General features: G+C 42.2%; 1 protein-coding gene across 6 annotated transcripts in view; it reads left to right on the forward strand.

The window, feature by feature from the left end:
• Window positions 1–2892: 2892 nt before the first annotated feature.
• Window positions 2893–16205, forward strand: part of MOCS1 (molybdenum cofactor synthesis 1) — a 30825-nt gene continuing 17512 nt past the window's right edge. For 2 of the 6 annotated variants that reach the window (XM_032682567.1, XM_032682568.1), the window contains exons 1-2: window positions 10699–10831; window positions 11483–11650. In XM_032682567.1, the coding sequence (XP_032538458.1) occupies window positions 11494–11650 (157 nt within the window). In that variant the 5' untranslated portion in view covers window positions 10699–10831; window positions 11483–11493. Of the gene's footprint in view, window positions 2946–10698; window positions 10832–11482; window positions 11651–13082; window positions 13158–16205 lie in introns of those variants that run through there. The other 4 variants (XM_032682571.1, XM_032682569.1, XM_032682572.1 and 1 more) reach the window with 3 other exon arrangements.

Raw genomic sequence — 16205 nt, forward strand, 5'->3', positions numbered from 1 at the left:
GTCTTTAAGAAAAGTAAATAACAATAGAACTACAGAGCCAGAGTCTTCACTGTAGGTAAGAACATTTTCTGTAGAGTATTACTGATCCTGAAGATTTTTTTTTTAATGCCGATGAAGCAAATAATAATTTTTTCTCTTTCTGAGTTTGTTACAAACTTTCGTCTTTATTCATTACACATCTAATTCAACCTTTTCTGCAACTGAAAAGCTCACTGAACAATTGCTACATTTAATATGAAGCTAAAATGCTTTCAGTGTTTCAACTTCAATTATCACTTGCTCTTCAAATAAATCCAGGAAATCCTTTAATTACAGTTATTCCAGTTCTACACGGAGAAGTGAGCCTTCATAAAGCTGCTGTAAATGTCAACAGCAAGCTTGCTTCTGCATCTTTTAAAACTTTTAATTAAAATCAGTATTTTATCTACTGTTTTGCTCTGTGTATGTGTTACCTTGACATCATACTGATGGGCATGGTTTCAGAATAGAGGTTTGGTGACATTATGAGTCATTTGAGTGTATTTCTTTTCAAATGGCTTCAGCTTTGGCAGGAGGGGAGTGTTAGGGAAGGGAGGAAGTAGCAATGTTGCATTAAGTTTTCCTGTTAGTTTGTATTCAGCCTAAAGACTGAATAAAGTCTAAAGTCTAAATGCTTAAGACTGAATTGGACAGAAGGCGGTGTTTTGCTACAGAGCAAAGATTTAAGTATAACCTGACTAAACAATTGAATCTGTACCAGCACATGTAACAATGTCCGGAAATAACAGCTGACACAAGCAATTGTAAGACCCAGTTACTCAAACATCAACAAGTAATGCACAGGTCAAACACTAAAGGGTTAAGACTGTGCAGAGAATTGTTAATGTGCAACCATTAGTTGCAAATGCAAATACCCCTGGCACAGCAATGTGGTAATGGAAAACAAAATTCTTTTAAATGGAAGAGTGATCATAGAACAGCATGGTGTACAAAATTGTGAGTTTTACTCTTAACAGCTGCACAGTTCTAAGTCCAAGAGCAAATAAAGTCATTTAGGGAATCACCTGTCTTTTGGAAGAATATCTGACATGATTCAGGGAAGGAGTTCCAGGAAAATTTTGTTATCCCACCCAAGCCCTCCTTTGACATGTAAAGTGTGTACAGAACAAGTGTCTGCAGTTCATCTCGGCAGCAGGTGACCACACTCTGCAGACACTCACCTGGAGGTGGACAGTAGGATACCGGACTTTACATCATGAGCCCCTTGTCTGAAACACCGCTAGTGTAGGGGAAAGTATATCAGGCTGAAAAACTGAAATATTGCTTTCTTATGCCCCACAAGATCAATTACGCCTCATTGTGCCTATCTTCAGACAAGGTTGTACAGATTTTACTTGAGACTGGGGCAGGACTGAAGTTATGATTTCCACCAGATATGTTGCCCAGCTGAGGATATCTGTGCTTCCCAATCCGCTGGCTGGCCTTGCTGGGACACGTACACCATGCGTGTGTCCTTCAGTGCCCACATGTCCCTCAAAGGCAGCTGGTGGGCAGGTTTTGGCTCTACACCTGGCTTTTGGAGGGTTGAGATGAGGGCAGGGGAAGGCAGATGGCAGATGTCAGTACAGGTTTTGCCCTCACTGCTGAGAGTCACAGGGCTCCCATCCAGAAGAGGGCCATGAAGACAGTGAAGGGCCTTGAGAGGAAGCCATGTGAGGAGCAGCTGAGGTCACTCGGTCTGTTCAGCCCAGAGAAGAGGAGACTGAGGGGAGACCTCATCACAGTCTACAACTTCCTCATGAGGGGAAGAGGAGGGCAGGCACTGATCTCTTCTCTGTGGTGACCAGTGACAGGACCCAGTGACAGCTCCCCTGAAGCTCTGTCAGGGGAGGTTTAGGTTGGATATTAGAAAAAGGTTCCGAGAGCAATAATTCTCCATGGTTCAGTAATTTTGCACCAGCATTCACAATTTAGGTTTCTGCTAAGATAGTTGTGGAATAAGTAAGTTTATGAATGCTTTAGTTAAAGTAGTGGTAACATAAGTATCCAGGTTTTGGATAAGAGATGCTGAACAAAGGTACTTTATAACCAGCTGTAAATGCGCTGCTCAATGGACAAGTTCAAGTAAAGTTCAAGCTCCAAATAACCACCAGAGACCACCAGAAGACCCCTACTGACCAAATAAGGACTTCTAAAGAAGTTCTTAGACCTAAATAACATATGTATGAAATTTATAAGAGAAATAGTGAATATGCAAGACATTTAATGAATATGTAAAATTGTAAGTAAACAGTAGCTACACTGAGCCAAGAACGGGGCACACGCATGATTAGAGGAGCTGTCCTCCTGTGTGTCCAGTGCTGATAATAAAGGAATGCCTGCCTGCTAATGCTCACAAATTGAGTTTTAGGGGTTACTTATTTGCCGATTTACAGTAAAAGTTCTTTACCCAGAGGGTGGCTGGATGCTGGAACAGGTTTCCGGGGAAGTAGTCACAGCACCAAGCCTGACAGAGTTAAACGACACTCTCGGGCACGTGGTGTGGCTGTTGGGGATGGCCCTGTGCAAGGGCCAAGGGTTGGACTCGATGATCCTTGTGGGTCTCTTCCACCCGAACATACTCTGTGACTGTGTGAACTGCCCGTGGCCGCTGCCCCGGGAGGACACGCCGGTGGCGCGGGACCCGCAGGACCCCGCGCGCGGCTGGGGCCGAGGGGAGGCGGACTACAGCTCCCGGCGTGCAGCGCGGCACCGGTGCCGCTCTGATTGGGCTCTCCCTCCCCGCCCCCTCCGCGTGACGGCTCGCGCGGGGCTGTCGGCGGCGGACCCCCCGCGCGCCGCTGCCGAGGAGCCGCATGGCGGCCGCCGCCTTGTGGGGGCGGCTCGTGCAGGGGGCGCGCGGAGCGGGCGCGCGCCGCGCCTGCAGCACCGGGGCGCGCGCCAGGGCTCCCGCGGCCGCCGCGCAGGTGAGGGGGGCGCGCCCGGCGGGAGTGAGGGTTTGGGGCCGGGATACCGGCGGGCGGGGGGCGCCTGTGGGAGCCGAGCCGAGCTCTACCTTGCTGCCTCAGGTCGCCTTTGGGATTTGGCGTCCCGGGCCGGTGCCTTGTCCTTAAGAAGACGTAGTTCATGGTGGGGCACTTGTGGTAACCGTGACTGCGCCCGCCGGGGTGAGCGGGGGGCTTGGGCACCGCGGGCGGGGTGTGCCAGCGCCTTCCATAGAAGTGCAACCTGTCCGTAAAATTTTGCAACGTGTCCCGGGCTACCCGGTGGCTTGTGCGACGAACATGACCTGGTTATGTATAGGGGAGGAGGGAAGAGTCAACAAAACGTGTAGCAATACATAGTTCTGTGCCCTTCTTTTGTTGAAATGTCACCCTCACTTTGGAAGTACGTGGGACACCCAGTCTCATGGACCGAGCTGATTCTGTGCTGCCCAGTCAAAGGAGAGATTACACAACGGAGTTTGGTCAGCTCAGATCAAAAACCAAGTGGTTTGGCAGCTTTCGGTGGTTGTGCTCCCGTGGTCACAGGAGCTCGCACTGGACCTGTTTGTTCCGGTCCTGGTGCGAAATCAACACAGGTGTTGCCCAGATACAGCTCCTGCCGGTTTAACTCTGGATCCCCCAGGTGAATTCGGTCTCTTGGTGTCCAAATGCAGGAGAAAAAGCTGCACGCAAAGGTTCTGTGACTGTCTAGCAGAAATAGGGCATGGCACGCAGAGTAAGCCCAGCTGGGACATGATTTATTGAGTTACTTGTGATTGCATGGATGGCTTTAACAAGCAGAAAACAAGCTAAAGCTACTAGTGACAGACTCTCTGTCGCCAGAATTGAATGCATTCACTGCCACTTACTTATTTACAGGAAGCCAAATGTATTCATGCATTGCTATGTTGAATGCTTACTTGAGTCACAAAACTAGAAAGGTTATTGAGTTTGGTTGGTTGGTTTGTTCTTCCTAAGCCATGAACATTTTTATAAATTCTGATCAGAAATACTTTTCACTACTTCCTATAGATCCGGTAGCTCTAACAATCATTCAGGAATACTTTTGAGAGAGCTTGGTTACAGCATCCATCTCTGAAAGCCCTACTCCCTTAGGGGACAAAAGCCACAGTGGCTGGAAGAACAGGATGGGTGATATGGGTTTGTGGCATCGTAACTGTGAGAGGTGTGCCAGGGCACTAGTGGCTCATACCCTGCAGGGTCTGAGAAGCAAAAACAAAGACGCTGAAAACTTAGTAACTATACAGTGATAATATACTCATTGCTCCTTTCTGTTCTCAGTCTCTCCTGGGATTCATCTGTAGAGAGGAGCAATTGGCATTGCAGCCATAGGGGACAGCGAAATGTGCTTTCAAATGACAGGATGATCAAACATTCAGAATAATTGTGAATACTGCTTGACTGTCTTCTGTGCTAGAGCTGAAAGTATTCATGGGTTCTGTTTAGTTTAATGAGATTTTGGAGGTGGGGTGGGTGCAAAGGGAAGAAGAGCCCCTTTTAAAATGGTCATTCCAGCTGTGGAAGGAAAAACCCTATAACTCAGGAGCTTCAGGAAACGGGTGAAAGGCTGTGCCCAAGGCCATCCATTGTAAGTCTTTAGTTTAGGTTCTAAACAGTGGAGTCGGTACAGTTGCTGTACTGGTATTGTGTGGTACAATTTTTTTATATCTTAGTATTTAAGATACAGTTGTCAGTCTCAGATGTGCACAGGGTGCAGTTCCATTTTTTAAGACTAGAAAAGGGCAGGTAGCAACAGGCACTCTGAAAGCAACGTTTTCACAGTTGTTTGGTTGTGTACAAGAGTGGTTTGGGGTTTTTTTTGTTTCTACTAATTCGCAGTTAACAAAGTTAGTTGGATGCCAGCCTGTTATCTTGTATACCTGATGGTATATGTCCAAATTATGTTTTTTAATTAAAATAAGTATGTAGGATGACCTATTCCTACTACAAAACTGTATTTTCCAGTACGCTAGAAAAAGTAATTTCTATTTATTTTCTTACTTTTTATTTTATTGTAAACTGGAAGTTTACTTGCAAAAACTCCAGCTTTTTGAAAAAAAGGAGGAAGATGAGAGGACTCTTAACATAGTGAGACTTGGGAGCAATGACACATATTTTTTTAAAAATCCTGCTCTAGATGTATCATGTCCAGTAAAGGTCTTGATACAAAGTTTCACTTCTGTTTTCTCCATCTGCTTATGTACATCCTGTAATCCAAACACAACCACCTGAAATTTTTTGTGCCCACAATGAAACCTTCACCGCCAGGATGAAGTGGAAAGCCCAGCTTGCCCAGAAAGTCCTCATATGGCCCTTATTGTCAGCCAGTCATGACTGAAGCTCTCTGTGTGCTGACGCTCCATTTTGCGGGTAGCTGGTCGCAGTCCCTGGGCAGTGCCCACTGTGCCAGTACTCACAACTGTGGCATGCTGTTTGGGGTCAGCTGTTGGGCAGCAGCTGCTGAGTCCTCAGACAAACATTTGTCTTGGAATTCTCAGCTTAGACCTCATTCTGGCACTTGGCCTACATTTCAGCCTCTGCGGTTGTCTAAGTTTCAGGTTGAACCAAGGACATTATGTCACTGCTTCCCTACAGACTGAGATGCTAAAGGTGAGGCATGAAAGAGAAGAGCTTTAGCTGAGTTCTGTCCATGATGGTGCTGCAGCAGCTTTAGGTGCTACATTGGGGCGGCAGCACTGGTGCACAAACCCAGAAGGATTGCAGGAACTGAAAGAGCCAGCAGGTGCCAGGGGCAACACTAACAGTGACATCGGTACACAGGTTGTGGTAGTCCCTGAGGCCTGTGCAGAAGTGTTTGCAAGCATTACTGTTTTGTAGTGCACAAATATTACTGGGGATGAAGTGAAGGTGGAAGAGTAGAGCAAGGATGATACTTGATCTTCAGCTTGGTTAATAGATAAGAGTTCCATTCTCTGCCCCCTTGTGTTTAAATGAGCCTTTCTAGTATCTGTCAGTTTGTGGTGTTCCTGGTGGTTATTGATACCTCTGGTGACAGCTTCCAATTTTGCTGTATTGTTAGAAGAGTTCTGGAAATCACAGGTGAATTGGCAGGTCTGAAGGGTTGACAGCTTGTCAAAATGTAGCTGCTAGGTGCAGTCATCTAAGCTCTCATTCTTTCAGTACTGGTATAAAACATGTGATTGACAGCCCAGAGAGAGAACTTTTTTTTTTCATGGATCAGATAAAGCACACCGTGTGACAGGTCATACTGCTCCATGTGCAGAAGTGTCTCCTGTTGACTATGGAGAGAGGGGAGTGGAGACTTGTGGGTTATAGCCATCCCTTTTGAGTGAGAAAGTTATGTGGTTGGGCACTGATATGTTAAAATACCAATACCTATCTGCCTTTTCCTATTTCAGGGAACTGAATAACCCTTTTCCTGTAGCCTGAGAACTGTAGCAGGCCGCTTTTGCTTTCTTCCTGCTCCAGTGGCTCTCACACAGGCTGCAAGTGATTAGGTTCAACCTCAACCTGTTCTTCCCCTTCAGAAAATCTTACTTACACCACAACCTGAGAGAATGTTTCATCATTGCCCTGAGTTCCCAGGAAGGCAGCTGAGTTTATATCTATGATATTTGGCCTTTTCTGTGGTATAGATAAAAATACAAGTCAGTGCTGGGCTGCAATTTTGGTAATACAGGATCCGCCTCTGCTGGAGCTCAAGTTGTTGCTACTGAATTCCTCATGGGTGTCTCCTAATTCCTCTGTGCTGACTTCAAACTGGACAGACACTGAAATAACAGCTTAAAAATTCCTTCTCCAGTCATTCTTCCCTTCCAGACAAGCCCATCTCTGTACAAAACAAGAAGCTGATGGAAAGAAGTTCTAGTAGCTTTGGAAAGCGTTTTTCTTTTCCCTGTTCTAAAACCCACTACTTTGCAGCAGAGAGCAAAAGTTAGTCATTTCCAATAGAAATTTTAAAGTTTATTGACACCAACTGCCTGCTGAGTGCCTGTTCTTTTAATGCTGCTTCTTAACAGTTCACTTTAGAGTAATTAATGAAGGGCATTGTTATTCCTGTTATTTCTTTGCCTGTAACAGCCATGCAGGTGGATGGCAGACCAGGAACAGAACAGTCTCCTGCATCCCACTCCAGTGGTGGCTCCTTCTGAAAACAGGAAATTGTTTTAAGCATCTTAGTGTCCTTGCAAGTATGCAGTTTTGACTTCCATTATATACAAGCATTGGATCTCCCTCTCTTGCCACTTTTCTGTCAGGAAGGACAACTTTTCACTTCTTTCTCTCCCTGTAATGCACACTCTAAAACCGGGAGACAGGAGGTTCATACTAATCTGTCTTCAGGTGGAGTGGGTAAGGATCCTGAAAAAGATGCAAACAAGAGTTATTGAGAAAGAAACAGGAGAGGAGAGCTCCCACAAAAAGGGCACAGATAATCTTAATAAGCATGGTAGTACTTTCCCTCTCAAATGCGAATACCTTTCCAAAATAATAGGAAGGAGAATGTCAGAAATCCAACGAGGCCAGAAAGCAGCACAGTTTTTAAGAGAAAAATATTTTCATGTTGTGGTTTTTCTGAGTTTGGCAGATTTAAAATATCTTTAGATTTAATCTGTTCAGGGACGAGTTTTCTAACTGGGGAAGAAGAAATGAAGTCTGGATATTTACCTGGGCTCTTTGACTTAACCCTGCTTGTATTCTGAGAAACCCTCACAGTAAGTGCAAGAGAGCCAGCATTTCTGTCAAAGCAAGGGATTTTCAACTTGGGGTTTTTTTGTCTTGCTGAAGAAGGAAGAGATGAAAGAACACATGTAAGGGTGAGCAGTGTGTGGCTGCAGAGGGATCGCCACTGACCCATTTGGTGCTGCAGTGAGGGAAGGCCAGGTCTGGGGAGGGCTGGCCTTGCGCCCCATACTGCTGTGCTGTTGTGGCCACTGCTTCTGAAACTGAAACTGAAAGGGATTGCTTCCTTCTGGCAGAAAAGCCATTGCATGGAAACTTGTTCTGCAGTTTTAGCACGGGCAAACAGATGCTCTCTGGGGTTTGAAATAGCCACTTTCTATCTCCTTTATCTTCTCTAGCCTCCCCCCCCCCCCCGCCCCGAGATCATCTTATTTTACCCCAAAGCTGTTTGCATCAAGAATTGTAGAGGATTATTTAAAAGTTAGTGAAAAAATTGTGCTGCCAAGAACGACTGCTCCTGTAGTGTTAGCACAGCTGGAAACAAAATTGTTGCAGCTGCTGATGGCTGAAGTTGGGTCTCTCCCCAGATAACCTTTGCTGTCTGGCTGATTTGGTCGCTGAGGGTCTCTCTGCCTTCTACCCACCACAAATCTTTCTTAAAAATGTTTTCAGAATAAAATGTTTTGAGGAAGCATACCTGGGTTTATTTTAGTTGACCTTTTCTAGACTTCTTGCAAGGGCTGTGTCACAGTACTGTACAGGGTTAACTTCTATAGTTACTAGTAATGATCGGAGCCAGGGAGCTGATGTTCCAGCCCTGTGTGTTTCTGCCCAGTCCCTTGGCATTATCCCATACATGCTGATTTTAGTATGTCTGGGGATTTCACAGGTCTGTTTTTCACTAGATGTACGTCATGACTTTTGCTTAGGTGAGCAGTTTAAATACCCATTTGTCTGGTTCCTCATTCTACATCTTAAGTTTATGTCAAAACTTTATTTAATCCTTTGCCTGCTGCAGCCTATCAAGACAAGTTAGCATGATTTCAGCTTGAGGCACAATTCTGCAGCTGATTCACACACACACACACACACACACACACTTTGTGAACACCATGTATACAGAAATGGGTTTTTATGTGCTTTTTCACTGGAGATGAAATTCACTGTATGTTCAGGAGTTGTTTAGTTTTCTTCTAGGTTTCTTGGCTGACTATCAGATGTCTGTATGTGGTTAACTAACAAGGACTCAGTGAAGGTGGTTCCTTTAATTATTTTGTGTTCTCTTTGTTTTGTGATGTTAGGCAGCTGGCCTCTATCATGAGTTATTAAATTGGCCTCCTATAAAATGTTAATTTAACTGTGATGTAGTAGATAAAAAGACTTGGCAGGGGTTGAATTATGTTGTTTGTAGATGTTTGTATGTAGTGCCTGAACCAAGCTGATAAAAGTATAATGGTAAACTTTTGCTTTTCTGCAGTACTGTGATAAGAGCTGGTTCAGTTAGTGTGTTTTACTTAGGGTATCAAAATATTTTCCAAAAGTAGCAGAGTGGTTTCAGCTGTGCTTTACAGGTGTAGAAAAATAGGATATAACATGGTAGTTTGAAATTCATGGGCTAAAGGCAATGGGACTCCCTCTGTTTAGACCTTGCTATAACCAGCAGTCTTCTGGCATTGATGGTTCTGATGTTTTTAAGTTATGTGGTATAAACTGTATTAGTTTGCAGCTACTAATTTAGGATATTTATTTTGATACCTAATGTGATCATAGAGTCACAGAATGGTTTGGGTTGGAAGGGACATTAAAGATCATCCAGTTTGAACACCTTGCCACGGGCAAGAGCACCTTCTACTACAACAGCTTTCTCAAAGCCCATCCAACACTTCCAGGAATGGGGTATCCACAACTTCTCTGGGAAACCTGTTCCAGTGCCTCACCATCCTCACAGTAAAGAATTTCTTCCTGATATCTAAGGCTACTCTCAGTTTAAAGCCATTCCCCTGTGTCCTATCACTCCATGCCCTTGTAAAAAGTCCCTCTCAGCTTTCATGTAGCTCTGTTTAGATACTGGAAGGTGCTATAAGGTCTCCCCAGAGCCTTCTATTCCCCAGGCTGAACAAACCCAGCACTCTCAGCTTGTTTTTGTAGGAGAGGTGCTTCAGCCCACCGAGCATCTTTGTGACTTCATCTGGTCTTGCTCCAGCAGGTCCACATCCTTCCTATGCCCTCATTCTAGAAAGCAAATACTCGTACTTCCTAAACGTTGTGTTGCTGTAGAATATATTACATCGCTCTTTAGGAAAACCCCAAGATTGTAAATAGAAATCACTTTTAATATTCACTTCATGAGAGTTAATAAAGACATTATTAAAATTCTGAATTTTATGCAGGTTGAATAGGTGTTCAGAATCATATATTTCTCTTCCAGTTTCACCATGCCCTGTATTATTTATCATCTTTTAAGAGAGACAAGCTTTTTGGAAGTACTCTTTTATATGGGTTTAGACAGGAAGACCTTGTTGGAAACAAGACATCGTGAAACATAATTGTACATAGCAGTATTTCAGTTAAGTCTTGCACATGAAAGTTGGTAGGAACACAAGCAGAGATGGCAGTGTTTCATCAACTAATAGTTCTCTTATCCTGAAGTGCAGGGAGGACCGCTTTTACATGATGTCATTTACCCCAGGGGTTGTAGTGAGATAGGGTGGTCCTGGATCATTGATTCTGGAAAGTAAAGAGACAGGCAACTGAAAAAAAACACAACCTCCTATTATGGACAAAAAACCTGAAGCACCTGTGGCAAAGAGGCTGTATCTTAAAATGCACAGGGAATATTGTAGAACAGTTCCATGGAATTAAGTAGTGAGAAAGTTAATCAATAAATGGCCAGTTTTGATCATAAAGACAAGTCATGGGTTTTTTCTTGTGCAGCTGTCCCTGTGGGGAAAAATGGAATAATAATTATCAGTTCAGCTCAAAGTTAATATTTATACATCAAGTTGACAGGGTGACTATTCAAATATTTAACACTGGCTTGTTTTCGTTACAGGAGTTGCAAAGCCCAGGAAGAGGACGCTTTCTACTGGAACATGCTGCCCCCTTCTCTCCTTTTTTGACAGACAGCTTTGGGCGTCAGCACAATTACTTGCGAATTTCTTTGACCGAGAAATGCAACCTCAGGTGTAAGTGTCTACTGGGTTCTGTGAACAAACCTCTTATACCCATATTATGCAAAGGCCAAGACTTGAATTGGGGTGTTATTGCTGTGTTGGCCTTGTGCTGTTTCTTGTCTTCACAAAGTAATAGTAAAGGACAGATAGACTAACTTGGACCTGAGCTGCTGGTGGGATGAGGAACCAGGAGCAAGCCTAGGGATTGCCTAGGGATTCCACTGACGAGTGGAAGTGACAGGTCTTTTGTCAGACTTGGTGTGGTTGGGATAATGATGCTTGTTTGCTATACCTCAAGTGTGTAGTAAGTAGGAGAGCTCATACCTAGGCATTCCCACAACTGCATCTGCAAAGTTTGTGGCAACGTCCCAGTGCTTGCCAGTTGAATTTGGTGTCTGTGTTTGAATGCAGGTTAGATAGAAATAAGATCAGCTTTTCCTTCAAAGTGGATCCATTGTAGTTTTGAGACACATAAATGAGTCTTGGGTTTTCTTCTGAAGGAAACCAGGAAAGTGTTAGGAGATTGCTTTTAAAGTTTTGCAAAATTGGTGTCATTTGACATCCATTAAAGACAGCTGCACTTGGTGCATTTTGCCCATCAATATTAGATTAATTGTTGCTGGTTATTTTTTCCCCTGTGTATTTCTGTAATCTTTGTTTCAGGTCAGTACTGTATGCCCGAGGAAGGTGTTAAGCTGACTCCTAAATCAGAGCTACTAACCACTCAGGAGATAATCACCCTAGCCAGACTGTTTGTGAAAGAAGGTGTAGAGAAGATCCGCCTGACAGGTGGAGAGCCACTCATCCGTCCCGATGTGGTTGATATTGTGGGTGAGTTCCAAATCAATACAGTGTGTTTCAGAGTGACTTGGTGCATATTGATCCATTGTCTTCATATTCAACATCTGTCAGACTAGCTTGCAATAATGCAGCCTTAGGGTGAAAAATCAAGAATTGATGTGACCAGGTCCTCACTGGGAAGGAACAATTGAGATGTTCTTACAAACAAAAGAAGCTGTCCTTTTGATTTTGAGGTGGGTTGTTAGTTGTGGGTTTGTTTTGTTACCTTGATAACAGATATCACTTGCGTGTGTAATAAGGAATGGTGGAAATGCCTATGTTTTTACAGCTATTGATGAAGACTATTACTTCATAATTAATAAATTATGAAAGTAAATTACTGGGTTAAATTACTTTTAAAAGTCTGTCTCCTTTGACTGGTATTGTGTTGGATGACTGTGCCTGGTTTTTTTCTTGAGCCAGGTGCTTTGTTGCTCTTTCCAGAGTCTCGTATGTTACGAAAATTGGACTAGCTTCATATGGTGTCAATGTATTAGATTAAGGCTATGTAGGTGGCTGCACTTTGGTGTATTGTAGACAACTGAACTAGTCTGTTTCTGCAGGTATACTCTTATAAGTACGGAAGAGAGGGTTAAAATGGAAGATGAAGGTCTTGAAAGAAGAGAAATTGCCTAGCAATACAGTGAGTTTTGATGCAGAAAACAGTTGGTCTCTGCCTCTGCTCTTTTTTGTTCAGGATTTGGAACACCGTTATGGTCTTTTCTAAAGGAAGCAGCAAAGCAGTGTAGTATGTAAAACTGACCTGCTTATAGCTGGAAAAGGTATAGCTGGAGTGAGCTGGCTTGGGTCTTCTTGAACCTTGATTGTGAGGGGTCATGGCACTGCACTAACTTAATATTTTTACAACTCTGGAATATCATTGTCTAGGACATTTTGCCCACACATGATAGGTTATTTTTGATATAGCATTGAGAGCTATGTGCCTTTTGAGAGACGTGTTTCTTTCAAGAAGTCATTCCCCATTTCTAATGATAATAGGTATAATTATTTGCTCCTATAAAGGGAGCTAGACTTATAAAATAGGTTGCAATTTAAAATATAATAAAGCTTTACAGTTCAGCATATAGTATTGGCATGAAAATTAGTTGAAATTAACAATGTCATCAGCTCAGCGTAGAACTTTCTTTCCTAGTGTATGCATCTTTTTTTATTTATCGGTGGTAGCTAGTGACTTTTTATACTCAACACAGCTACTCTGATGTTGATGATCTAAGTGGAGTAGTCAGGTCACTGCAAAATAATTATTGCATTGCTGCAATTCTGAAGTATTGGAATTGGAAGGATAGAAATCTTTTTGTTTTGTTTTGTTTTACTCCAAAGATAGAATTCTCAAAGGTTTATTTCTGTGCCCAAAAGAGGGAGATGGATCTTTTTGAACCAAGTTATTCTGCTTCTGTTACAGTTCTCAGCTGAACTTGGACAGATTCATAGTGATCACTTTAATGGAGTACAAAAGAATAGTAGTTTTGGGGTGAAGGTAATGTATGTTAAGATGATTGTCCCATTGCATTAGTTCATTCTGTCATGGGTTTGTATGAGCCTGGCTTTTTTTTTTTTAAGACTTATTGAAAGTTGGCAAATTAAGACTATAAACACTTCTCAGCCTTTGGTGTTACTTTATGGTGCCCAAGTTTGGGATCCAGATAAAAGTCCCAAAACTAAATAGATCAATGTAACAAGTATGGGAAAAGTCGTTGAAGGAAAAAACAGCCCAAAAATGTCTTCTGCAGAATTTGAGTAGAGCACCTTTATTGAAGCCATCTTAGCACATGGTACTGCTTTGGTCTGGGATGGAGTTAATCTTGTTTTCTAGGTGGTTTATAGAAGCAGTCTACAATATCTCAGATGCTGAATGGGGTTGAGATTTAAGTTAGGTTTGTTTTCAGCAAACCTTTCTCTCAACCATAAGTGGTCTGTGAAATATCAGTAAAGCTCAAAAATATTAATGCTGGATTACTATTACTAAATTTTTCAAATACTCAAATTCAAGGTTTTTTTGTTCTTCCAAAGAACAAATGTGATTTGAAGCTACTGTAGGAGACCAAGGTATTCAGCAACCTACTACAGTTCTTTAGATTATTTAAAATCTTTTAATACATGCACATATATCAACTATGAGTCCGCAACTAACACTTGCTGAAAGCTAAATTATGTCCTGGGGACTGCTGGAAACATATGTTTGAGACTTTCCTGAAGCAGCTGATTGTGGAATGTAGAATCCATCTCCTTTGGGATACTCAAAAGTATAAATAAGCACCGGATATAAACTGTGTGATAGCTGTTTATTATTAATAGTCTGAGAGGTACACGTCTCCACTGAAAAAAAATAATTTTCCATGGGGTGGAGGAGGGTTGACTGGATGACTTTTTATAGCAACATACACATTTCAAGAGTGAAGTGGTATAGGGTAGACTTTTTAGTTCATGTTTTAAGAGATACACATACCTTTTTGAGACTCAATCAGAGGTGCAATTAAGGAGGAGGAGAGTATGTAAAAAACTTGTCTATTTAAGAAGATGCTCCTGATCCTAAATGGAGAAGTAAATGTAAAAGGGTTTATTTTATGGCTCAAGCTTGACATACAATCTTGAAGTTTCATGCTATGGAATTATAGCAACTGTTCTCTTTCCTTTTCTACTTCTTGGTTTATATCAGTTGCTTTCGCTTGTGCTGATTGGTGCTAAAGCAGTGACCAAAGGTCAGCAAACAGATTTAATGCAGATACAAGAAGAATTACAAAGTTATGAAGTCTCTTTAATCCCTATTGAATTTAGGGGTCAACAAGCCAAGAATCCAAGACACTGTGAACAATACACTTGGTAAAGTGTACTAACTGGTCCTTTTTAACTTGTTGGTGTTAGCATTAAGCCGTCATCTCTAATTTCTCACAGTTGACTTCTGTCCGATTTGTTACTACAGGTGGTTCCATGTGTATTTCCGGTGCCTCATCCTATATCTTGTCTGATGAGGAGAAAGATGTGTGGATAACAACTGGTCCTACTGTCTTTAATTTTTCCATTTAGGCTGCAGCATGATGTTAGTTTTATTCAATACCTTTTTGCATTTTACATTTCTAGCAATGAAGCCTGTATGGTACCAACTCTCAGAATGCATTCTGTGCATTCTGAGACTATAAACAAAAGTAGTGATGTTCCTACGCTATCCTTTGGCTGCAGTATGTATACTATGCTCTCACAAAGACTAGGCTACTAGGGGTAACTAGTAGCTAATCTGTGGCAAAATTGGGCCAGTAGCACTTATCCTCTAGGAAACGTTTATTTTTGGTCATTTGGGAGGATTCTGAGAGGTGAATGCCAGAAAAAAAGTATTTCTTGGTAAAGATTGCTCTTTTCCTTATAACCTCAGTTTGCAAATGTCTTTATGGAGCTCTTAATCATATTGCAAGATGCTGCTGCTGCTGTAAGCTTCAGCATTTTTGCTTCGACCTGGCTTGCCTCATTCCAGAACTCTGGGCCCAGCTTAGAGTGAATATTTTGAGAATAGCTGGGAAATGAGATAAAGCAGAAGTAAAGCCCTTATCAACATGAACAAATAGAATCAAAATAGTGAAGGAAGAAGGAACTATGAAATATTTCTGCTGTAATTACAGCTGCCTCAACAGTAAGGATTCTTCAAATATTTATTAAATAATTAGGGTGGAGGCTGTGAGAGAGGAAGGGAGGAAAAAGTACTTTGCTGTGGCTCTGCTTCTGCAAGTTGTTTTTCCTATTTGTTATTGTACTCATAACTGGAGGTTTGAAAGCCTGCCCTCTGGAGATCAGGTGTGCCGAGGATTTCTGCATTTGGCTTATGAGGAGGCAGCTATTTTCTAAATTTTAGTCTCATGATATTAACTGTTTCTTATGCTATTTTCTTTTGTTAGCCATTTTTTAGTATCTTGCGTAAGTGCCTTCCAGTTGGCTGGGCTACCTCTGTGGGTAATGGAAATATTTCAGCTGTCAATTGCAAGTGTTTTGTCCCTTGGATGTTGTTGCCTTGGATGCTCTGTAATAGTCTAATATGTTGACCTTTTTCTGTTTCGTTAGGACTACATGTGGTATTTCTTTCAGAAGTTTAAAGTCACTACTGCTGGCAGCTATGTCTAGGCTAGAACTGGGTTTTAGTAAAGCATTGTAGAATAAATGTTGCTAAAGAAACAAAGCTACTTCAGGTGTCAGGTGCGAAAGGGATGGCTTGCTGCTTATTATCATTGCAGAACATAAAACTGATTTTGCAAAGCTAGACGAGGAAAAGAAGGTACATAGAATCAAAGGCCTTACTTCAAAAATAAAGTAACTATTTAAAAAATGGAGAACAAAATTAGTGTGCATTTTGATAAAACAGGACTTCATCACCCGTTTCACATGCAATAAACTGTTCTCTCATACATTTTGAAATGGATTTGTGTGAAAATGTTGGTTGTCTTCAACCGATATGGCTGGAAGGAGGCTGAAACACCGAAGTGTCCCTGTTTTCCTCACACCTTCAGTGACACTTTTTTGTTTCACAAATCTTTTGGGGTTT

The sequence above is a fragment of the Chiroxiphia lanceolata genome, chromosome 3 (assembly GCF_009829145.1).
Source record: "Chiroxiphia lanceolata isolate bChiLan1 chromosome 3, bChiLan1.pri, whole genome shotgun sequence".
Lineage (NCBI taxonomy): Eukaryota > Metazoa > Chordata > Aves > Passeriformes > Pipridae > Chiroxiphia > Chiroxiphia lanceolata.